Genomic DNA, 25,795 nt, shown 5'->3' with positions numbered 1-25,795 from the left:
GCCAAATTGAAGTACTCTGTTGATCCAGAGGTCTCATTTTCTAATGCTGAATTGGGTTCCTGAAAGCACAAACCTATCATGAGTCCTTGGTGCATTATTTGCCTTAGATGTAACCAATTCGTCAAGTCAGTAAGTTAATTCCATCACCGAAGCCTTTCGTTGCTGAAGGTCACATTAATTCTTTGGGGCACGAGTGAAGTTCTTGACCTACCACCTAATACAGAGGAAGAGAAAGGGGGAACCTTTTCAATTAAAAAAAAAAAACTCAAAACAAGAATACACAGACTGATTAAATTAACAGGTCATTTTATTATTAAAATTTTATTTAAGAAAAAATGCTGGCATCATGGTAGATGAATGGCACTTCATAGCAAAATGTTAACACAATTGAAGCTTCCTTGCTGGGCATACCTGGGTTGATAGCATTACTCAACTGATAAGAGAGCATGGTCAGAGGTTAACTTTTCCAGAACCCCTTAAACTACAAAGGACTATTCGATAATCACCATCTTTAAACCCCCAGGCACCTCTCCCGTTTGTGCCTCCATTTCTAAGAGAATAAGTGGCCCAACACAAGCCAACTCGGTACTACCAGGAAAACAAATCCTAAGTGCCAGAAAACACAGACCTGCATCATGATGTCAGCTAATTTCCCTAATCATAAACACTACTAACTACTCCTTTCTTTCTCCTCTTTGATGGTATTGGGCACAACTATACTGACCCCCCCCCCAACTGCCACACAAACAAGGAAAATGACTTACCACATTGAATATTTCTATTAAACTCTTTCCCCCTCAAATTCAAGTCATGTTCAATAACATTTTTTATTCAATAGTACTATATACACATTTAAGGTTGAACCTCTCCTCAAAATATAAACTTGCTAAGTTAGTGGAAGAACACTGCTCCACAATGCTAGCAAACCCAAACAAAGTGACATCCAAGAATAAGTGGGGCCACTTGCATTAAGGCATTGATGTGACAAGATTAAACTTCAATGAAGTTTGATTTAGATATCAATATTTGTCATCCCAAGAGTTTCTCTTTAGGACTACCATCAAGTAGCCACTATTTCTCTCCAATTAAACAAGTAAATTTTTACCAGGTATGGTAGGGCAGTGTTAAGAGTAAGAAATGAAAAATCAATAATATGAAGAGAAACATTATTGAATCAAAAGGTCAAGGAAGAAAACGTTTAAGAGAAAACACTGGTTATTTGGAGATTTTATACTCCTGGCTCTGGTTCCCTAAACAACCAAAGAGTTGGGTTTGATTTTATTTTTATAATCCATAAAGAGAGGAAAAATAAAGGGAATGAAGGGAGGGAGGAGGAAATAAAATGTTTTCCCTAACAAGTATATTTAGCTCAAGGACAAAAAAAGGTACACTAAAGTGCTTCTGAAAACCCCTTAGAATGCCTTAAAGGTTAAATGTAAAAGTATTGGCTTTCTTGTGTTCGTGTCTCTCCTCTGGTGGGAGGATTCCAGTTAAAATAACCCTGCTGATCCAAAGGGAAAAGTCACTTCTCCCCAACAGAGACCACACATTTATAAAACCACTCATACATACATCAATAAAAATTTTAGATCTAACAATAGTTCCTACAGAAGCTGGACAGTGCCTTCATCCGTTCCATTCTATCATTCCACATTGCTCTCCGCACACCCAATTACTCAGGCATAGTACATTAATACTGCTTCACAGGAAAGTGTTTATACACACACATCAAACCATACACAAACAGTGCATTAGCACTCTCAATTAAAATTTTTTTCCCCAAAAGGAACATTTCCATGTTTAATGTGTTCAGGCTACATGAAAGCAAGGTAAATTTAAAAAGCAAAAAATGGAATGTATAATAGAAGCTCTGGCAAGAACTGGCTCTGTTCCATACCAGTTTCAAAAAGTTCTCTATATACCAAGTTCCTAAACATCACCAATGTAAAGATGGATGAGTGAATGCAACAGCACTTCTAAGATGAAATGAAATTCCCTTTTGCCTTACTAACATCCAAGCTCACAAAGGCCTGCCTCTCCAGTTTTGGCATATGCCTTTCTACCCTATATGTATGCAATGGAGTTTCCACTCTTCTTCACCTGCCAAAACTGAGCTTAACCAGATGTATAAAGCTATTTTATACTAAACTAAGGCTTATACCAAAGGGATTTTTTTTTAATGGCTTAGACTATTATATTTCTATAGTAAAAGTTAATATTGCCCAGAGTGGGCCATGATTTTGTCATCTTGCATTGTACTTGGTGTTTGTGTTTTATTGGCAAGCAGTTATCCAGTGATTCTACAAGATTGGAAAAATTATCTTCTTTGATGTACTAAATAGCAGAACTGTCTTGAGGTGTCCACTAAACTTTTGCATTGCTTCATATATAGTGTAAAAGATTAAAATCATTTTTTATTAGCACTAATACCCCTACTAAATTGACTAACCTGCAGTACTTTTTGCTAAAATGATTACTGCCTTTTTACTTAAAGATAACTTTTAGCATCCATTCAACACACTGGGAAATTTATCTATAACCATGTTTTTCAATCATTTTGGCCAATTCACGATGGCCTAAGTATCTGTGAAACTCAATACAAATTTGTATTACCCATACCACTATGGACCTTTAAGCTGAAGGAAACACCAAGACCCTAACTCTCAAGTGATGACTTATTAAATTTTTATAAAATGAGTAACTGATAAAGGAAGCATATTTAAACTCCCAATCAGAAGGCAAAGGCAGATTAACTTTCTTGGGAATATGGAATCTTTTTTTCCTTTTGTCTTTATATCCAAGTGGCTAAAGCACAGTGCCTTGTCTATAATAGGCACTTAATATTTATATTCAACCTAGTGAAAAATACCTCCCCAAATGACCCTCTGACTACATCCAAAGCAGAGCTGCACTGTGCTAGTTGAGTTCAAGGGAATAACAGGAGATCTGAACTTGAATTACAGCTCTGTCCCTATCCTCCATCCTTGATCTGACCCCAAAGAAAATCACTGAGGGAGACTTTCTAAAGGTACTTTCCAGCTCCAATTCAAATCTACACAAAGACTAATCAACTCTCTATATAAAAATGGCTAAATTGAAGCAACTGTGTTGACATCACTTAGAATTATGTAAAACCTAAAAAATACTGCTATTATGAATATGTAAATGAGTGTTAAGAACCAAAGCTTTAAACATTTTCTATTCTTTTGCAAAATAATCTGACACAATTTTTAACCCCATGCCTTTTCCATGTTTTAATCGCTAACTTTTAACCATTGAAGACATGATTGAGTTAGTACAAAAAGAAAAGTCCAAACTGTCAGCTTTTCAGTCCTCCACAGTCCCCTCTTTAATATGGCATTTTGCACTATGTACATTAATGAAAATTTGAAATAAACAAAAAGGAACTTTAGTCAAACTCCCCTTCCTCCTCCAGCTTTATTGATAGTTTAAAATTACATTTCTATGTTCTAGGACTTCAGTTGCTTTTACCATCTGACTTTTAAAAACTGATTACAGCAAATGAAACTCAACAGTTGTCTAAGTGATATAGTATACAAAAATAACATCTTGATTTCTGTGAAAATGCATTTCTCTGCAACTCCTGAATAGCTCCAAATTATGCTTGCTCTGAGCATTGATGTTTACTCTGGGTTTTAGATTTAGTTTTTGAAAAAATTTATTCCAAACCTTGCCTTCACCATCTGTATCTCCAGCATTCACATTGCGACGGAGTTGTTACTGTTTAGGTTTTTATCCTGATTTCTCTCTCTCTCATGGCCATTAACAGGCATATACATCTTTTTACTCCCACTCGACTTAGATGCTCTATATAGGGCCTGATACAGATGTTACTCGATGTTATTTAACAGCTACTGAGGTCAGACAATCCAAGGCCATCATTATACTACAATTAAAGTTACTTATGGAAGTTCAAAGACACTTCCAGAATCTGTTTTACCTCCTGCATGGGATCACATCCAAGAAACCCAGAAAGGGTTTCCTAGTCTGACTCAACTCTTCCCATTCGTTAATCCCTATTCACCAGTGGCGCGGAAAGGGGGTTCTTTAACAAAGCATTATACATAACACCTCTACCAAACTAAACATAAACATTTTTTTGTAGTTAAATGCAGAAAGTCGATTTTTCCACCCCTTTCCTCCTTTTACACGGCAAGTAAAGCTCACTGGCCTGGGAGTAGCCTCTATCTGCCAACCTTTGGCCAGTGAAGAGGATTCAGAGAAAATAATACAACCATCAATCAGAAAAAGGAGGGGCGACAAAGGAAAATAATTAAGCTGTAGCCTCAATTGTGCATTCCCGTGCAAGATGCCCTGACTCGCCACAGCGATAACAGTTGACTTCACTTGTCTTGCTGCAGTTGATGGCTACATGACCAGTTTCACCACACCTAAAAAAAGAAATTAAAGAGTTTTCACATTGATGCTCACAAAATGTGAAATTGTCTACCTAATCATTAGCCATTGCACAAAATTAAAGCTATGATGTTTAGTGCCCCAGACAAACACTACTAGTTCTTAGAGACAAGACAATAATCACACCAAGCAACTAAGGGGAAGAAACTTAAATGGTAATAAAATTGATTTGTACTATTATTCTATTCAAGCTTTTTATACCTAATTCAAAGTTCACTCTGATATCAATCAACACCAAATCCACATGAATGGCCCAGATTTTTGTTATAATTCTGTGCACATTTAATTCTAACTATATATTGTGACAAAAGAGAGGGAAGTTTATGTTCTGATACAGTCTCACAAAATGATATGGTTACATTTGTAAGGATATTTTAAGTTAGCAAAACTTACATATGTAATAGATCCATTTAAGAATCAAGTCAGAACTGAGAAAAATCAAGTTTAATATAAGAACAGTCAATAGTATAGAAGCACAATCCTTTTGTCAGAAAAAGACAACTCTGCTATAACCTAAAATTGTTATTAGTTTTCACCTATGCAAATACTGGCATCAATAGATTTTTTGATTTAATGCCTAAATAAGAGCTGAAATGTAAAAGCATCTCACTTCCTCCAAGGACCCTGCGCTTCAACAAAAACTTGGCACTGACTGTGAATGTAACTAAAACACATCACATACTCTCAATAAGCCCTCACTTTACTACCAACCTAGTAGATCTGATAAATTTTTGTTGGGATAGTTTCTCTCTTGTATAATTTATTAGTAATTAATCACCATCACTAAGTTCATTCTTTACCAGAGTTATTTAAGCCAGACCAGACTATCTATAAAAATGATTCTGGAAGAAAACGCCTGGACACCAATCCTCCCAAGTTTTACCCATGTTTCAAGTATGAAGCCCATGGTCCCTAACCTAATTCAACTGCATATTAATATTCCAGCCAATCTAAAACCACAAGATATTTTAACTTTAGACTGAAGCCAAAGTGCCACCACATGATTTTAAAAGAACATACTACTCAATGTCTCTTTCCTAAACAAGCAGAATCAGCAATTTCCTATTATTTATATTAATCTGTAAAAACATGAAACCTCTAATTAAATAAAATCAAGTTTTATGTATTGATTTTAACTTCACCAGGCAAAACATAATCAGCAACTTAGTTTTTAAAACTATTTCCATAAAAAACACTTAATGATCAGAATAATAACCTTTTATCAAGGTATATACCTTGATACAATACACACCCCAGAATTGCATGTCTTAAGACACTAAATGGCTAAATCAACAAAATTTTCCTCTTAATTTATCATGTTTTACACTGTTGACCTCAAATTTCAAGTGTTTGATACAAGAGGAACGAAAGATGTTAATTGCCATTAATTACAAAATAAGTCTACCCACCCTCCTAATTCCAGGAAGATCATCCAAAACACCTAAAATTCAACCAACCCCCCTAAAATTAAACCAATAAAAAGACTTCCTTATACCCACCAGACACACAGTAGACATAACAAAAATAATATACTGAACTCAGAAATCCAAAGACTAGGGGTTAAGATCAGGTATCCTGGTTGTATAACTAAACAAATAGCAAACTCTGATCCTCAGTTTCTTTATCAAAAAATTGGAGCCAATATCCTTGAGGACAGCATATTGTAGTAGACAGGCCACTGCTAGATTTGAAGTCAGGAAGACTTTAAGATGGTTGACTTCCACCTCAGACACTGGTTTATTTGATCCCAGATAAATCTTATCCGGTGGTATTATGAGAATAGAGCACTGGGCCTGGGAGTTCAGTTCAAATCTTGCCTCAATCACTTACTATGTGACCCAGAGGCAAGTCACTTCATTTCTACTTCAGTTTTCTTCTCATCTGTCAAATGGGAATAACAACATCTACTGCTTAAGAGTTGTAAAGATAAAGTGAATAATATGTAAATTGTTTTAAATAATAAAAAAAGCACTACATAAACACTATTCTCCAAATCTTTCAATGATAAAATAAGGGAGGTGAATTTGAAGGCCTTTTCAAGCTCCTCCTGGGTCTAAACCAAACATCCTATTGCCTTCCCCCATATTTAGGGTGTTCCAAAAGTCAGTAATGAAGTTTAAACTATTAAAAGACCAAAAATGCACTAGAAAAATTGGGACATCTTACATAGAAATAGGTAATAACATCTTTATAGACCAGAGGGAAGAGAAGGAAGGAAGAAAGAATTTGTGAGCGAATTGATTAAGAGAAATGCTGCTATGGAAAAATGCCCAGAGAAGGATTAAATCATGACTCTCTTAAGCTTTCTTAAAGAAAAGAGGCTAAAGAATACGAGTTTGCATGCAGCCACACTCTTCCTCAATAACCCACTATATCCCATTGCACCATTTTCTGTCAAAACCAGATGCTGATAAAAGGTGGTGTTGATCTTAAACAAGCAAACCTTTTGCCCCATATTTTAAAGAACATAATAAGCTATGGGATCTAAGTACTTAACAAATGGTATCGAACAAAGTCCAGCTAGAGAGTCCAGCTAGAGATTGTAATTATCATTTTAGATGACCTTTCCCCGCTTGTAAAATAAAGAAATATTGAAGTGTATATAGCTGCCAAATATTTCATTGTGCCCAAAGTCCAGCTCGCATATCACAAGAGGACTCTTAGAACAAAGTCAGTATCTCACCGGGTCACAAACTCACAGTCCTAATTTCCTGTCCTTCAAAGTACAGGAAGTTTTAAGTCATAACTTAAGAAAGCTGCTCATTTTAGGCACTAATGTCCTTGATTTTTCCACAGCTATCCTTACCTATAGCATTTCACTTTGGTGCAATCTTTCTGAATGTGCCCAAACTCTCCACACGAATAGCACTTCTGCTCATCTGCATGGTCACAGTCGCGAGCCAAGTGGCCGGGTTTGCCACAGTTGTAGCAGCACTGCTCTCTCTCCCGCTTCGGTTCCTTGCAGTCCTTGGCAATGTGGCCACCTCTACCGCAGTTATAGCAGGCTTCAACAATAAGGAAAAGAGGCAGACCAAGACTATAAAACCTTTATAAAATAAAGATGAGCTTTATACAATATACTACACAAGTCAGACTTCTTTTTATGCTTACCACTCTGCAGAGGAGAAGGGGGAAGGGGGGAAGGAAGTGTTAAATACTTACCATCCTCCTGAAGATCACAATCCTTGGCAAGATGACCAGACTCACCACAACGGTAACAGATGTCTGGAAGAGATGAAGAAACAAACTGGAAACCTATTACAGATGGGAAAGATACAGAGTTGGAAGATTAGACCAACCTTGGTAATTGTATATTTTGAAATTTCAAAATTTTTTCCAACAAAAATACCTCGCGCTGAGGTAAAACCACCTCTTCCACGGCTCCGCATTCCTCGGCCACGGCCTCCTCCAGTCGGGCATTCTCGGGCCCAATGGCCAGAGCGTCCACACTTGAAACACTCGTTGCTGCTCATTGTTGCACTTAAGATCTTCTAAACATTAAAGAACACAATCATTGCAACATCAGAAATAATTTTAAGTCATTTATTTTCCTTATTTAAAACATGCCATTAGAAACTGATAATGTCCAGGAAAAAAAATTGGGGTGGGAGGGGGGAGGATGTTTAACAAAGTATGATTATGTGGAACCATGTGATTTAGGAAACTGTACAGAAAGTTAAATACCCTCAGCTTATAAATTATTACTAAAAGAATTATTATAATTCTTTTCAATATGATTATACAAAAATTATTTTTAAAGGACTCCATGGCTTCATAAAATTATTGTATATATTTTTAAAGTGTATATTTTCTTATTCAATAATACTATTTTCTATCTGTTTTACTGATGATCAAATTACTTCAAAGGTTAAGTGACTTACCTAGACTGAAAGATAGTAGTAGTTGGTAGCTGACAGTAACCCTAGTGACTAGAATTCTGGTCTCCTGGTTCTTAAATTCAATGCTTTTTCTACTAAGAGAGATTATTTTAAAATTCAAAACAACGTAACTAATTAGAAAAATTTGAACACCTGTCTTCATCTGTACTAAGCACAGAAGTTGTAAATGTAAAGAATTCAAAGTATGAGGCTTTATGAATCACTAAAGCACTTAGAACTAATAATTCAATTTTAAAATATAATTTTTAAAAGCTTTAAATTTTTTTCCAAATACATGCAAAGATGAAACACATTCACCTTTACAGAGAACCTTGTGCTCCAAAATTTTCTCCCTCCCCTAGACAGCAAGCAATCCAATATACATTAAATTGTTATCAAAAATGCTTGCTCTGATTCTGGGGCTGTAGTTACATGTTAGAAAACAAATCCATATCAACAAAGGAAAAAGAACTTAAAAACACATTAAGGAAAATACTTCTCTAAATTATAAAAGGAGTTTTTCATAACTGATACCAAATGCAGCTCTTACAGAGTATTGATATGAAGTATCACAACTAATTTTTTTTTTGTCTACAATTAAGAGTAAGAACGACATGTGCTTAAAAAGAAAAGTCCATAACTTCCAGCAATAGTGGTGTTCCATAATGATTTGAGCAAGTACTTTACTATCATAAAATTTATCTCCATCTGACCTAAATAGTAAGCTCACTAAAATGGAAATATGCACCAGAATGTATAAATATCATTCACACACAGAATTTTATTCTTCGTCATCCTCTAGAAATCAGTTTCTCATATGAAAAATGAGTTTAACTTTATTTCCAGGATCTAAAATTTTGTGTCTGCTTAAGTCCATGAAGTTTTTATGTCATAAATCATGTATCAAAAGCCTTAAGAGGAATGATTTGTACCTCAATAGCTTGCTTTTGAAAATAGCTCTGCTACAACTATCATAGAATACCTCTGTACCACTCTCATTGAAAACAAGAGTTTGCCAAGACATTTCAATCAGGAAAAATTAAATTTCCAACTGCTCTGGTTTATTGAAGGTCCTAAACAAGTTCATTTCCAATAGTTTTGGCGTTTTTTTCTTAGAAGATTTTCCTTGGAGACCCTAGCATGTACTAGACAACTCTACTCTCCTTAGCCTTCTAATTATGTCATTAAAGCAAGAATAAAGTCAGGATAATCTAGCAAATCATACCAGAAAGGAGCATACCCTGAGGCTTTTAGTTTGTAGATCTTTAGTTGTTACTCCTTCAATTCTAGAGACCATTAAGCTATTTAAAATCAGACTGTCTTATTAGACCCTCACAAATTTATAAAATCTTTATAATTTGTATTTCAGATCAAAGCATTTTTTTAGGTTAACATGTCAACCTCATTTTGGACAATTTCAACTTATTTAGCAGCTTGATATATAACTAAATCACAAATGCAAGGTACTAATATACATATTTAAATGGGTAGCCATACCAATGAATTTCAAAAGGTCCAATTATAGTACATAATTCTAATGGAAGAATTAGCTGATTACTCACATTTCAATTTTCTCTAATTCTGCCAATAATCATTTTCAGAAAATAAGAAATTGTTGAGGTTTTTTGACCCAACACTGCTAATGCATACCCCCCATCTTCTAATTTTTAAAAAATAAGCTTACAAACCAATAACCTACAACATGATAGTATTTTATGAATTGCTCAATAAACATCGAGTATGTTTTCATTAAAAATAAATGAAATTTATCCAGGATCCCTTATAGTCATATTAAATTTGATAGGACTTCTTGTTCTATAATGGGAGGTGAACCTCCCCCAACTCAAGTAGACATGGTAAAACAAAACAAAGTACCCTCTGTACCTGACCATTTCTGCAACTACAGATTAGTACACGGCTTCATAGTTTGCTGCCAAGCCACTTTTGAAAAGAAGCAATTATAGAATGTATAGACTAAGAATACCAACACCAAAGTCAAGAAACACAAGGACCTTAATATAAGGGAGCCTCAAGCATTCATCGCCTGTATATCACAATCGGTCAACCTAATTCATTCTCTCCTCAATAACTCAGAACATCTTACTTCATAGAATAACCAAGTGTTTGTTATTATTTCTACCTGCTTTGGTCTTAGAATTCCTTTGAAGCGCTACTAAACCCAGTAAGTAACCGGTGGACATATCTAAGATGCCACAGAAAATGCACTTTTATTTACATAAATGGTCCTCTTAAGGAGGCAAATTTAAAATCTGCACATTAATAGGAAGACTCTTACCACAGGGAATTATATGATCATCCAAAAAAAGAGCTGCTACTTAGTGGCTACTTTTCAGACACTGTACACTGAGTAGAGTTCCTCCTATACAACAAAATGAGTAGAATTTAAAGTTGATCACTGATTTGTGTTGACTTTATATTTAGATATATACCACTGCTTGAAGATTTCACATTATCAGCAGTTGGGGGGAAGGTGCAGAAGCAAAATTAAGAGTCTCAACACAATGCTTTGAAGCGTCAAGGTGGGCAAGGGGAAAAACATCAAATGAGGTCTTTATTGTTTGTGGCTCTAGTCCCCAATTTACAAGTTCTAATACTTGCACAAATGCCAAAATGGAATTTGAGCTCTTTAAGAAAGCTCTACAAGCTTATTTCAACAGGGCTAAAGCAATAATGAATTCTTAGTTAACACTCTAAAACTTGGTAAGAGGTTGGCTGCTTTTACTGAACTGCTCTTTTAAAAATCAACTTTTCTCTTGTTTACAAGGTTTAAGTGGCATATACAGAAATGAGTTAGATATAAAAGAATTTCCAGTGCCAGTCAAAACTTTTTGATTTGCGATTTTGGGTAAAGGGGACCCCCCCCCCAAGTACTGAGATATATTTTTCAAAGCTAGCCAGGCAGTACTCAAAACTCTTCATGACCAAGACTAATTCGCCATCTATAACTGAAACTCAGTCATTCAAGTTAGTTTTGGAAAATTGTGAATTTTGCATATATTTCAACATTATTATTCCCCTATTAAACCCAGGACTCTAGATTTAAAAATTCCTATTCAAATGCCCTCTTCATAACATATTACAGCTGAAATATTGTATTTATAATTACAAAATTACCTTTCTCAAATCAATTTAGAAAACTTAAAATTTCCAATAAAAGGAAATTCTAAATTATTTTCTTAATTTAAATGTTTAGCTATATATTAAGTCTTTTAAAACATGCTGTATGTTGAGTAATCTACGTTATTTGTCTAGAATACATACAGATCTAGTTTCTCTTTGTGAATGCAACAGACACCATTAATAAAATTTTAGAAAGGCAATGAAATAGTATTTATTATCAAATTAATAATTAACAAAATATATTATTTTCCAACCATCCATTGATTATTTGGAGCTAATGTCATTGTTGCATTTCAAGTTCAAGTCACATTAGTATCTAATGTACACTTTTAAAACATGCTTGAAATTAAAATTCTTTTTTAAGTTTCATAAAAAACCAGGATTACAAATCAAGCTCCAATCATGTAAAGTGGCCTGAATCTAACTATGAATGTAAAATTCTAAGTGTTCAAAAGAAAAAGCCAGAAATCTAGAAAAGTTCCCTTTATGACATACATGCAATTATATATTTGCTAAATACTAAATAAAAGTCACTGTGGCAAAACTCCTTCAAATACTGGGCAAGTTAGGTTCACCCCAAATTTTTCCAACACCTACAGATTTCTTTACCCACCATTCAATGACTCCATATTTGTTAATTCTCCAAATAGGTCAACATACATATAATTTCCAGTGGCATCTAGCCAAAGAACAAACTAAGAGAAAGGAACAAGCAGTTCTGGTTAGGCTCTACTATTTTCCTATATAGCTGTCTAAATGACGTTGTCCCTTTGCTAGAATGGGCCAAAAATCAGAAGAGAGTGGTCTTGACTTCTAAACTTTTTGAAAAGTTGCACATTTTTTCCTTTAAGTTTAAGATTATATATTGCCACATATTCTTAAAGTGAGGCTATTTGTATTGTTAGGACAATTACTATAGATTTAGAGTTTAAAAGGAGCAAACAAAAACCCAAAAAACAAGTTTCCCAAAAAGATTAACATTGAACAAGATAAAAAAGATAAAACTATTTGGTCTACTATACCAGCATATAAACCTTGGGGTTGGGCATATGTATCCTGGTGTCATCTCTCCTTATGAAGGAATATTCCAGAAGGCACACAATTATAAATTTTTGTTTTTATATTTCAGGTCATTATAAAAGTCTTCTATTGCAAAGTGCCAAGGAAATTCAAATGTATTCATTATATTTAATATGGAGTATGTTCTAGGTATCAAGTTCTTACCTTATAAATATACAACACCAAATAATTTGATTTCCTGCTTTTTACCAGATTTTTCACATAAATAATGGCAAGTGGGAAAAAGATTTGTATCCTGCTCATCTAGGAATCAGTTGTTTATAATTGTAAATCTTACATCATTCAATCTGTATAGTCAAAGACCTCAAATTTATTCAGATATTCCAATTTGTTCAAGTTACAGTACAGGCTGTTTTCCCTGAATGGCATAAAACAGATTAGTTTATCTTAACCTTCAATGTATTAGTTTCTTTCCCTGCTGAAAAACTTAATATTACTTTCATTTTAAGATAAAAATGTTTGTTAAGTATATTAACCACCTTTTCTCTTTACCCCCTATCCTGAATACCTATGAACTCCATTGTTAGAGAAATATAAATCAAATATTTCAAAATTTCATTTTACCCAATAGTTTTCATCTTCTCCCCTTCAAATCTTACCAAACTTGCTGAAAATTTTCAAAATTATCTTTTAAGTTTCCTTTCATTGGTCCATCCTCTGATGAAGGAGCCTAGGCAAAAGGCAACTGATAAGAAGCCAATGACAAGGTAATCAGTCATTGAATTAAATATGTCTACTGAGCAAGATTTAGGAGTTTGCTCACACCCCAAAACTGGCTTTCTTCTTTATCTTATGTAAACAAGATAAACAAATTAGGTAGGCAGGCTTTTATAATATGAAAATTCTTTATAGCATAGGTTGATCAAATGAACTAGTGTAACAGAAAAACAATCAACTGTATATGATGACCAGGATCCATTACCTTCCCCAAACAACTATCTACCTAAATGGCTGGTGGTACTGCAGAGGTGTGCCTCTCCTTATCTGCAAAATGAGTGCTGGCCCAGAACTGGGATGAACAATTAGGAGAAAAAAAAAAAAAAAAAGCGAATGAATCACAGTGAGGCCCAATTTAAAAGAAAATCTTAAGAGATAATCTATAGCTGGGTTGTAGAACCTTTGATTTCTAGTCTGACCATATGAAATAAAAACTGGCAACAACCCAAATGTCCAACAGAATGGTCCAAGAAATAAATCAGCTGCACATTAACATGACAATGGAGATCACTGGGAGAAGGGAAGTAAAGGATTTGGACCTAAATTAAGGCAGAAAAAAGGTACCACCTCTATTTTTAGAGATAAGAAATCAGGCTCCAGAATTTAAATGTCTTATCCAACCAAGGTTCCATAGCTTTGGGAGGTGTAGGGAATAGGAGGTGTGCCAGTGTATCAAAAGCCTAGTTATATTAACTGCTAAAAGGTAGAAATAAATATATAGGACTCTCGTTGTTTAATAGCTATGGAAAATACAAGTGCACAGTCATTCTTTCTTTCCCCATTTAGAATGAGTAGTCCATTCCACAACCAAGATATTCTAAAAACAGAAATTGACCAAGTCAGAATATTAAATCTGACCCTTCTGTATCCTGATAACCAGAAGAGACTTTAGTAATTTGAATATATATGCCATATTGGTTACATTAAGCAAGTGCTCAAATATACCAAGTTTTGAAAATTGTTAAAGGACATATATTAAGACTTTGGATCAAAGTAAATTCTTTATTTGGTTTTATTTTTCCCCCAGTGTACAATTATACTGCTTTTTGAAGTGGGGGAGAGAAAGCCACTGAATTTCTCCCTTTTACCAAATACCTGAAGAAATCAGGTTAAAATATGAATCTGTAATTACACATGAGTTAGATTGAATGTTACTCCTTAGAATATACCAGCAAGAATCAATAATTCCACTACTAATGATGAGTATTTGTGACAATGGTGCTTTGCAGAACACTAAATATCATTTAGAGGACACTCAATTTCTAAATAAAAATGTAGTCATACATACTTTATTATACCTGAAATAAAAAATCATTCTCCCTCTTCCTAATAATCACATGATAGTACGTTTTTTACAGACCTGACTCCAATTTTTGTACAGGCAGTCTACATACCTTGCTGAAAACTGCATTATTGCAAATTGTCAAAATTCAAAAGATTAAAATGAAAAACTGCAAAATAGTGACCTCTGCATGGAAGATTATTACATTCAGTACTTCTGTATTTTCATAGAATATATTCTAAACTGAACAGCTTTAAACCTGCTTTCAAAAAAAAAAAAAAAGATGACCTCATAAGAGCATAAATTACTATTTGAAATGATGCAGATATCAGCCTTTTACCCCTCCCCCAATTACATCACACAGGCCAAAGGCCACTGATTGGGGGGTTGAGGGACAGGAGGAAGACATCGAGAAAGTGGTTTTAGGGAAACCTTTGAGATAACAGTGGTATTCTGTGACTTTTAAATTTAATTAAGCTAGTAAACGAAAACATGCAATCATAGCCTAATAAGCTGCTGCAGTTTTCTTACTGGCTATATTATATATTGCTCCCATCTTTCTCTCTATGGGTAAAACCGAACTTTAATCTACCAACTGCCTCAGTCACAATCAATTTAGATTACAATTATTAAATGGGGGAGGGGGGGGTTAAGACCCTCTGACCAGATGTGGTTTATTTTACTTTAAAAGTGCCTTCTTGTTTAGGCCATGTGGTTAACATGTGGAAACATGGCTATATTTTACACAAAATATCTCAATTTGGATGATCATCTAGTTCCAAAATCATTTGTGACCTGATATGGGGATAAACATTTTTAAATTCTTGCATAATTCAACATTTAAAAACAGCTTACAGTATAAATAAAAAATTTTCTAAAGCACAAATATTTTGAATAGATTAGCAAGTCCAACAAAAACCGGTGGGCTTTAGGGTTGCTAGTTTAAACTTACTTGTTTAAAGAACTTGACTACATGTTGTTAAAAAAAAAAAAAAAAAGACAGCCTCTTATGTCAATAAAGACAAGTAAATCATTTGCTTCAGATAACCCCAAGGCCCCAAAGAAGTTCCCGCAAAGACTACCGGGGACCAAACTTCCCAAGGCACAGGCCTCGCCACCGGGGCGCCCCCAAGCGCAGCGGCTAGGGCCCATCGAGGCACATGGCTCCGGCTGGGGCCCCTCCGCTCCGAGCACATGGCCGGCCCCGAGCCTCCACCCCTCCCCCCCCCCACCAGGACACCTTCCCGCCGCCACATGGCCCCTTTCCCGCATGTTCCCGTGGGCTCTTCGCCACATCAACCAGGCGGCCCTCCTCCCTTCCTTCTCTCCCTCCTCCCAGGGCCGCGAGCTCCAGAGGCTTCGCCGCGCCCGGCCTTTCTGTCGTCTGCGACCCCGCGCTTCGGCGGCCTAGAAGCGCGGGGCCTGCGCCCGGGCCCAACGGGCCGAAGGGCGAAGGGTTGCCCTTGCGCTGCCGTAGGCGCGAGGCCGGGGCTGGGGCGAGCGGCAGCGGCGGGCGGAGGCGGCTGCGGGGCTTCCCGCCTGACGCAGCAGCGGCGGCGGGCCAGAGCTCGGCCGCCATCGCAGCCGCCTCAGCAACCCCCCCCCCCACCCGCCGCAGCCGCTTCCCTGCTGGCTGGCCTCGGGCCGCCCGCCCGGCCCCGGGCCCCAGCCCTGCCCGACCTCCGCCCCGCTCCCCTTAGCCAGGCGGGCGGTTACCTAAGACGTCGGAGAGGGCCCGCGACGGTAGCGGGTTCGGACGCTTCAGTTCCCGAGAAGAGTAGAGGGACAGCAGCGGCGGTAGCGGCTGTTTATTTTCGGGGTCCTAGCCTGCGCCACACGCGGATCTGCACACGGCCCCACACACGCCGTTGCGCACGGCCCCTCCGCCTCGCCCACGCGGCCAATCAGCGCCCGGATTCCGGAGGCCCAATCAGCGCCGTCCGAAGGGAAAGAAGACTCCCCCCACTCCAACGCCTTCTTCCACCTCGGCTCGCCCCTCCCCTTTCTCTTTCCCGCCTTCCCCTCTGCCCCCTCCCCTCCCGCTACAGCCTCCAGTCCCTCGCTCAATCAGTTCCCATTTCAGGAGCGGCTGTGGCGTGGCCGTGTGTGGAGCCCCAGCCTCGCCCCGGGGGTCCGCTGTGCCCTGCGGCCCGCCCTCCCTTCCCGGTGGTCGGTCCTTCCTCGCCAGGGCCCGGGAGGGAGCCCAGGCCCCTCGCTCCCCAGCCTGGTTTGGCGGTCGCTGTGGGGCGGGTCTGCGGAGGCGATGCGCACATCACCGCCTCGGTCATAGACTGCGCCCGCGGCCTGAGCTCCCTGCGCACCGCTGGGCGCGGGCACGGCCGGCGCGTGTCACAGTGCGGCTCTGTGAGCGCGCGCCCTCCCCACCCCGTAACGGCCCCTCGAGGCGGGGCCCGCCTGCAGCTGCCGGGCTCTGCCCGGGGGGAGGCCGCGAGGCCTGGCTGTCCGAACGAACCCGGGGCACGCGCCCCTCGCGCCTATTTTAAACACTTTGGACCCTCTAGCCGCTCGGGACACTGGCGACCAACCGCTGTCCGGACAGCTAGGCCAAGCGAGGCCCTTCCCTAAAAGTTAAGGGAGCAATAGGCAGGAGGAACACCTCCTCGGGAGCCCATCTCCTCAGAGATAGCGGAGAGGTTTTTTGGTAGCCGAAGTACCGCCATTCTCACTCAAAGGCACTTTTACCCCATGCTGACTTTTTGAAGTCATTTTTCTAAATAGGCAGTGAACGAGTTAACACTGAAAAGCAATTACTGGGGGAATAACAATTAGCTGCTGTTAAAAGCTGCCTCCACCCCTAAGACCTATGATTTCGTGGGTATAGGAATGAATGGAAGAAAAGGCGTTTCTCGGGTGCCCAGGGTGTGAGGGGCACTCTGGTAAACCCTAGGGACACTGGTGCAAGCAAAAAGGCACCAGGGGGACCTTGTGGAGAAGCTTGTGCTTGCTTTCAAGAAGCTTATCTTCTAAACGGGGGACACCCAGGGTCGTGGACACATCCTCAAGCACTTGAAGCCCTCTCTAAGGGGTGTGCCTTTGCCCTTCCTTTCTGAAAAGGCCCACCTATATCACGGGATATTTTTGATAAGTGGGTGAATTAGATTTAAATGTGGCAGAGTTGCACCAAGTTGTCCAGAGTTATGGAAAGTCCAGGGGCAGGACAGGCTAGACAGAGAAGTCCAGGGGAGGCAGCCCCTTGGCTTCTGCCATTTCCGACTAAGCTTTAAGCCATTCAGTTGCTTTCATGGTCCTTGGAACAGATTGTTCTCGGTCCAGTCCAACTGGGGAGGCCTCGCCAGGCTGTCAACAGCCGGGTTGAGGCCTGTCAATTACTCTCACTAGTTTAGCATTTACAGAAAACATTTGACTAGAGTGACCAGGTGAGAACTAGGTGACAGGTAACCAAAGATGGAGTCGGCCCTCCTACCAGAGTCGTCCTAGACCATCCCATACCCTCTGGAGGGAAGTCCGGGAGAAGGTTGATTGGAGGCTGTTTTGACATATCCATGACACTTACCCATTACTGTTCTCAGAGCTAGAATTAAAAGGGGGAAAGGATCCTATCAGGCACATGATCTGGAAGTTTGGTGGTGGTGGGCTTGCCACAATCTTGGATGAATCAGAGGTGACCTTCAGTTCTTAATTGAGGCCTTAGAGAGGAACAAGCTTTAAGACATTTAAATGACCTATAACTTTCAGAAACTTATCCCAAGGCAAATTGACAACTATGTTTTTTGGTCTGAGATAGGCAAAGGAAAAACTGAGAAATGATTTCCCCTGAATCATTGTCCTCATTAACATTTAATAGACAAGTCCTTAGGTCCCTCCTTACTACCAGGCTCAGCCTCTCTATTCACTAAAAACCATGCTGCTGCTTCTCTATGGAAATACAACAAAGACATTAATTTAGTTCCCATTTTTTTCAGTCATATTAATTAAAGACAAGCATTTGTGTATATCTGATATTTGCCTATTAAAATACAACAATATGTAAATAAAAATACTTTTTATTCATATGGTCTTATTTTCAAGGAACTTACATAGCCTTTTAGATTTTCTTTCCTCTTTATTAATTTTTATCAATCTTGTAACTCAAAATAAAGTGAAATTGTGAGCTGCCTAGGATCTCACAATATAACAATTCATATTTAAATAGCTATAGTTTGTGAAGCTCTTTCCTTACAAAACCAAATGTAATTATCCACTTTTCACAGGTGAACAAACTTAGGTTAAGTTGGGAAAACTCCAATTAATTAAGTGACTAGCCCCATACAACTAGAAAGTGCTTGGAGAAATCCAAGTAGAGGAATTCAGGCAGAATATGGATAGGAGTTACAGGGCAGAAATTATATCTTACTAAGTCCCCATCTGTATTGCTGATGGGAGTTCCCATAATGGAAATCATAGCTCCATTCATTATAGGATCAAAATGAATATTATATGTTACAAAGGGCATATTTGCTTATTAAACTTCCCCTGGTAAACACTACTAAGAGGTTAACAAATGTACATCTGTTGAATTACCAACAGTAAAATCTCTTGAGAACTAAAACACTACACAGTGTAGGAACTCCAACCTTCAACAGGGCAATGCAATTAATATAACTGTGGGATATGGGTTTTTTGTTTTTTTTTTGGAAGCAACATGTTTTAATAGGTTTAATAGGTTAAGCTCAAACCAGGAACTCATAAATTTTAAAGACCTAGTTCTTTAACTTATATATTAATTTGATAAAGTGACATTGTGCAAAAATGCTAAGCTAGGAGTATAAGAATTAATTTAAAATATTAAATAACTTAATGTAGAGATTTCAGTTTGACCTTATCAATGTTCTTAATCTAGCAATAAATACTTTATAAATAACTGAAAATTAGTTACATATTCTCACATTTCCTTTTTTTTTTTTAATGAGATACAGTATAATGAAAATAGGATTCCTTCTAGTTTTATAAAGAAGCTTGAGCTAAGAAATTACCAACAAAATCAAATAGTGGAATAATGATAATTACTCTAACTTCAATGTCATACCTACCTGTGGGGAAGGAGGGCTATTTTTAAAAGGACTAAAATCCATATTTTATCTGTGATAACTAAAGGTACTTACAGGATTTGAAAACTCTTACATGTCATATACTCTAACATCCTTATTTTTATAACTGCTGAAACAAAGGTTTAGGGTGTTTTAAATAACTTTATCCAAGTTCACATAGCTAGTAAGAGGCAGGACAAGACCTAGAACTAAGGTCTTCTAAATTCTCAGGTTACTCAAAATACTATCCAATGTACCATTCTAGACACATCTCAATAATGCAGTTTGAAATGCTGAGTATTTTTCTTCAAAGTTCTTTTTCTACCGCTAAATACAATTCAAATGTAATAAATATTTTAAAATCACTTTTCTAGTATCCTTACACTTTTGTTCAATGTTAAATTTTAATTGGGTCAAATGAAAAATAAAAATCAGTCAAATTTTTAGAGTTCTTTAAGATTATTCACATTATTTTACTGGAATTTCCAGCAGATTACCATCAAATTTTCCTATATTTCTACTGTGGTGTCATAAAGATCAATGAGTTAATTATTATAGAGTGCTACTAGATCAATCAGTTTAATTATATATTCTCATATGGTGACATTAAAATACTCTTAGAATAATTTTCTTGGCATAAACAGTTCATGAAGGAAAAACCCTACATATGGTAGATCTTGAGAATTTGTGGACAAGGTTTTCAAAAAATGACCTACTTAGGTTTATAAATAAGTTACTTGTTCAAACTTCCCAATTCTTATCAAGATGTCTCTGTCAAGATTAGGGTGTCACCAATTTCATCAAAAAGAATTAAGGGTTTCCATGTCTTATCAGGGGAACTGAAATGAAACAAATATAGGATAAATTGTGATCTAATTTAATTAATATTATTTATATTGGTGATCCGTATAAAGTCTAAAGAGGAGTTTTTAAAGTCTTGAAAAAGAAGAGACAAAAAGTAAGATTTTGTCAGGATGTTTCCAACACAGTCTAGGATAGAGGGTCCTTCACTTTAATGTCCTGAAAAATAGAAAAAGGCAATTCCTGAAACAATCATAGTTAAGTGGAAATATCCTTTAAGACTATCCAGCTACGTCTGTTTTAATTCTGTATTCATTATGTAATTTTCTGATACGTAATTTGGTGTCGGATGGATATCATTACCAGGAAAGGATTCTTTGTTCAAATGAATGTTAATATAATCATGTCTGGTATATTGAATACAGGTACCCTGGCTTATACATTTAATTAGTGTGAATTAATTCTCAGAGCTTAATTGTTTCAGGGTAAGCTGACAAAATTAAGTTTCTGCCGTTTCAAAGCTGAGGACCAAGACCTGGTCCTCATCAGGTATTATAAAACCATGTCATGGTATTTCACTGCTACATGCTTCCATGTGGCAAGTAATATTCTCCCATAATACTTTTATTTCACTGAGTACCATTTTGGAAGGTTCAAATTATTTTCTGGGATTTTGAAGTGTTTTTTTTTTCAAGTTTAGTTTAAAGTTTGAGAAGATTTCTCACATTTGGATTTATATAATCAACAAATGGCCTTAGAACTGACTTATTTCAGTGATGATTTTCTTTAGTGAAATAATAATGTCAACCTAGAAGTACAAACAGCCCACCTGAAAACTCTGCAGACCTGATCCTATAGTGTAGGACCTTCAATGACACTTGTGACCTATCATCTAGATAAAATGCACTATCATACTAGTTCCTATTCTGGGGGATGGAGGACAGTTTTATCCATGAGTATTCTTTTAGAAAATGTTTCTACCATTTCCATTTAATACAACATCCAGATCCTTAATGCAGCACAGTATTTGTGTACTGAAACTGGACAATCATCTTCATGTAGACTATTTCACAAACTTTGCATTTCTAAAACTTGGCTAAGTGGTATTTAAGGTATTATCTGTCATCACTAAATCTCAGGAAAACTGGTTTTTTGGGTAGTGTCATATGTTACCTTCAGAGAGAGTAGCTTCTTGTTGGCCAAAGCCAGTGCTGCTTTCTGAGAATCTTCAGACTTTACTTTTTTAGCCGTTCTTTCTCCTATTTTTTTTTTCTCTGACTAGGGAGGAAACGAAATTTCCTCAGTCCTGAAGGGAAAAAAATGTTTAATGTATGAGCTGGCATTGGATGCTTAATGATTGCTACAGTCAACACCCTCCTTCAAAGGCTGAGTCATCTTTGCAAGATCTGCACTGTGAGATTCCCTGATGTGGTGCAATATTTATGGAGAAATAGTCTATGTATTTGCTAAAGCTGTGGTTAAAATATAATATTTACTATTATTTTGATAAGGTATTTCATAAAACATTCAGTCTTCAAAATAAACTATCGTAAATGGATTTTTAACACCACTGTGCTTGCTGACAGGGATACTATATATCAGTATGATCTTTCTGTTTGTAAAATAATCATCAGATTTAATGTAGCAATGATTTATCCCAAGTCATAAGAAAAATAGGAAGGCAAAGATTAAGACTTCTAAGATATTCATGGTATTAGAAGAAATGCCAATTACCATTTAAGGTAAATTTTTGACCATTTTGTTTTTACCTTTTTTTTTTTTTTTTTTTTAAAGCTTTGTCAGACTCAGCAAACTGACAAAGAAGCTAAAAAACAGGCTAATATTGATGGACTATGGGAACACAGATATGCCCATACACTATTGGTGGAGCTGTGCTAGGAAACCATTTAGAATCATTCAAGAAAAGCAATTAAACTGGCAAAAAGAAAAAAGAAAATATTACGGCATTTACTGTCAGGATCCAGTAACAGAAGACCAGCCATTGGGGACACAGTCCTTGGAGCATGCTCAGATTAGACCTTCCCACTGAGTTATGCAGTGGGGCTTGGGGAAGCCTTTCCTGGCTGTGAGTGCTGCATGGCAACTTGGGACTTTGTGGGTTGGTCCAAGGAGCAGAACTGTTAACATATAAAAGTGATGAGCATGTGATCTCTTTCTCTCTTCCTAAGGTTTCTGAAGGAGCTACTGCATTGGGGGAGGGGCATCTGACCCTTTTTTCTTCTTATCCAGCCACTGCATGAACCTGCCTGTTTCCTTTATATTTTATTCCTTTCTCCAGATCTTAGGTGAATAAGTGTGTGGTGAGGGAATTAACCAGGTTACAGCCCTGTGGCCTTCAGAAGGGCCATGAGGCGTTCCTTTAACAACTAGAGTCACTAGGAGAAATCCCTGGAGCCAAGAGAGAGTGCCCCCAGTGATGTGGGAAAGATTCCTTTCTAGATTTCCACCCCCTCCTATTGAATGTAATTACCTTTAACTCACAAATCCTTGTCCCTTTGAATTCCAATAGAAGATCCAGATCTGTCCCAGATTGAGCCAACTTTGGGGCTACACCCAAAAGCACCTCGAGCTAAATAAAAGGGAGATGCTGGGACCCCCTCTGCAGATATTCCAAACATGCTAGCCATGTGAGAACCCTCTGTCCACTGGACCCTCTGTCCGGTGCCCTCCTTATCTCTACCTTCACCTATCTCCTTACTTCCAAACCCAATAATACACCTCTTTTATCAATCTAGCTCTGGGGCCAATAAATGCTTTTATTGGGGACTCGTGCTGCTACTAGACCTCATTTATCGCTGTATCCTACCGCTGTATCCTAGCGCCAAATCCAAGTGGGTTGTAGGGGAGTTCTGTTTGACTCCCTGTACCCCAAACCTGCCACTAGACCTCAACTAAACCCTAATTTCATTTGGGTACCCCAAATCTAGACCTCAATACCAGCAAGCAGCCGGCTGAGCTGGACTGATCTGGGCATTGAGTCCTCACTGCCAGGTTGGGCCGGAGAAAGGGCTGCAGGGGCCAGAAGTTTCCAGGTGTACTACAGCCTCGGCCATTCTTTGCACTTAAAATGCTGCTTTCCCTGGAGACCTTCCCAGTGCAATGGTAGAAGACGCTTCGGCTTTGAAAGGAAGTTTGTGATTTTCGATCACCACCCTGCTGTTTGGTCTCCCTGCCCAAGTCTCGGCCCACTCTAGTCCATCATTCGCTCAGTTGTCAAAGGGATCTCGTTACACGCTCTACTCAGTATGCCAGTGCCTCCCTATCACCTTAAGGTTCAAAACTACAATTCCGTTTGGCATTCAAAGCCATCATAGAGCCATCAGGGGTCACCTTAACAACTGGAGTCGGTAAGATAAACCCCTGGAGCCTCAGCCCAGCAAACCATCAAAAGCACGTACCCAGAAAGGACCCAGCTCAGCAGAGCAAGGGAATCACTTGGGGCAATGCCCAAAGCAAACTTGGTAGAGAGGTTAAGAAGGGGAGAAAATAGCCTCCAGGGTCAGATGCCTACACGTCGGCCAGCCCCCGCAGCCAGAACCTTCAGAAACTGCTCTTTCCAGGCGCCTTGCATCCATTCGGCCTCCCGCCCACATGCTCCCTCCCACACGTCCCTCCAGACTCTGGGCAATTCCACTCACTGTCCCCCACACCTGGAAATCCCTCCTTCCTCATCTGTACTTTTCTGGTTTCCTTGAAGTTCCAGTGAAAATCTCACCTTCTACGGGAGGCCTTTCCTGAGCTCCCTTAATTTCAGTGCCTGCCATATGTTGATTATTTCCAATTTATCTTGTGTAAATAGTTTGTACAGTTGTATGTTGTCTCTTCCTTTAGACTATGAACTCCTTGACAATCTTATTTTTTCTTTGTATTTCCCAGCATTTAGCATAGAGCTCGGTCTGTGACTAATAAATGTTTATTGAGTAAATGATTGATGTCAACTATATGATTGATGTTGGATAAAACATCCCAGTTTGAGGATCATAAGAGAGTTTTCGAGATACCAGCCGTTCAGGGTTACCTTATTATAGACCCTGGAGGGAAGAAGTAATCAGCTGATCTCTGGGGACCTGGCTGCCAGTGTGAACAGAAGCATAGGGCATCTGCTTCATGTGTTGGTTAGTTTTGCTGAACTGTTTTTCCCCTCTTCTAAAAAATTCTTTGTCATAAAGTTATTCTCTTAGGATGGAAAGCAGTGATATTCAAACAAAAGATGATAATATTTTTTAAAGAAGTGATTAGACTTTTCATACTCTTTGATTCCAGTCCCAAGAAGTCAAAAACAAAAAGGAAATAAAAAATATAAAGTTCCAGCATTTTCCAACACAATCATAGCAGTACTTTTTGTGATAGTAAAGAACTGAAAACTAAGTATTCAGTAATTGAAGAATGAATAATATTAATGTAAAGGAATATTAAGATTCAGCAAAAAATTATTTATTAAATATTAAATCAAAGAAACATGGGAGGAGTTGTATGAATTGATGCAGTGTGAATAAGTAGAACTAAAAGAACAATATATGCAAAAACAAATAACCAAAACACTAAAAGAAATCTGGACCTTGAGTAATTGTCTTAATTAAATTTTTTATGAGAATTAAGCATATCCTTCTTTGTGCAAAGTGGTAGAAAAGACTAAGAAGGGTTGAGTTTATAGAATTGATGCATATATTTTTCTGTCCGGTTTTGCACAGCTATTTTTTCTTTTATTACAAGGGAAGATTCAAGCCAGAATAGATAATGGGGCTTATGATCAGAAATGACTGTGACATCAATAAAACTTAGTTTAAAAAAAAGTTCAATATTTTGAACTTCTTTAGGTCTTTTAATTCCATTTAATTTTTTTTCCACAGTCATTTATGTTATATATTTGCATGTGACTAGACACTTTTATTTTGCAAGTGGAACAAGTAATTTTTTCTTTTATGCTTATTTTAATGTTTCAGAACGAGGAAATTTGAATGATTATGAGAAAATATACATGGAATGTTTTCATATTATAAAAATTAAGAAAAATGCCTTTGACAAAATATACCACTATTATTCAGTATTGCACTAGAATTGCTAGCTATAGCAATAAGACAAGAAAAAAAAATTGAAGGAATGAAAATAGGCAATGAAGAAACAAAACTATCACTCTTTGCAGATGATATATGATAGTATACTTATAAAATCAACTATAAAACTGGTTGAAACAACAACTTCAGCAAAGTTTTAGAATAATAAGTCTATATAATTCATGAACATTTCTATATATTATCGGCAAAACGCAGCAGGAAAAAATAGAGAAATTCCATTTAAGATAACTGCAGGCAATATAAAACATTTGGGAGTCTATCTGCCAAGACAAATGCATGTATTATATGAATACAATTACAAAACACTTTTCACGT

At 37.7% G+C, this 25,795-nt stretch overlaps 1 protein-coding gene across 11 annotated transcripts in view; it reads right to left on the bottom strand.

The window, feature by feature from the left end:
• Positions 1–289: 289 nt before the first annotated feature.
• The window catches only part of CNBP (CCHC-type zinc finger nucleic acid binding protein), an 89,803-nt gene continuing 64,297 nt past the window's right edge, over positions 290–25,795 (bottom strand). The window contains exons 1-7 of one of the 11 annotated variants that reach the window (XM_051983522.1): positions 16,252–16,349; positions 10,612–10,695; positions 8,319–8,410; positions 7,787–7,928; positions 7,602–7,692; positions 7,244–7,447; positions 290–4,412 (exon numbers count right to left, since the gene is read on the bottom strand). In XM_051983522.1, the coding sequence (XP_051839482.1) occupies positions 4,295–4,412; positions 7,244–7,447; positions 7,602–7,692; positions 7,787–7,910 (537 nt within the window). In that variant the 5' untranslated portion in view covers positions 7,911–7,928; positions 8,319–8,410; positions 10,612–10,695; positions 16,252–16,349 and the 3' untranslated portion in view covers positions 290–4,294. Of the gene's footprint in view, positions 4,413–7,243; positions 7,448–7,599; positions 7,693–7,786; positions 7,929–8,318; positions 8,411–10,611; positions 10,696–16,251; positions 16,351–21,557; positions 21,691–25,795 lie in introns of those variants that run through there. The other 10 variants (XM_051983530.1, XM_051983513.1, XM_051983536.1 and 7 more) reach the window with 10 other exon arrangements.

This window comes from Antechinus flavipes, chromosome 1 (assembly GCF_016432865.1).
Source record: "Antechinus flavipes isolate AdamAnt ecotype Samford, QLD, Australia chromosome 1, AdamAnt_v2, whole genome shotgun sequence".
Taxonomy (NCBI): Eukaryota; Metazoa; Chordata; class Mammalia; order Dasyuromorphia; family Dasyuridae; genus Antechinus; species Antechinus flavipes.
Note: the sequence above shows the minus strand (reverse complement) of the source record. Positions and strands in the feature narration are given on the sequence as shown.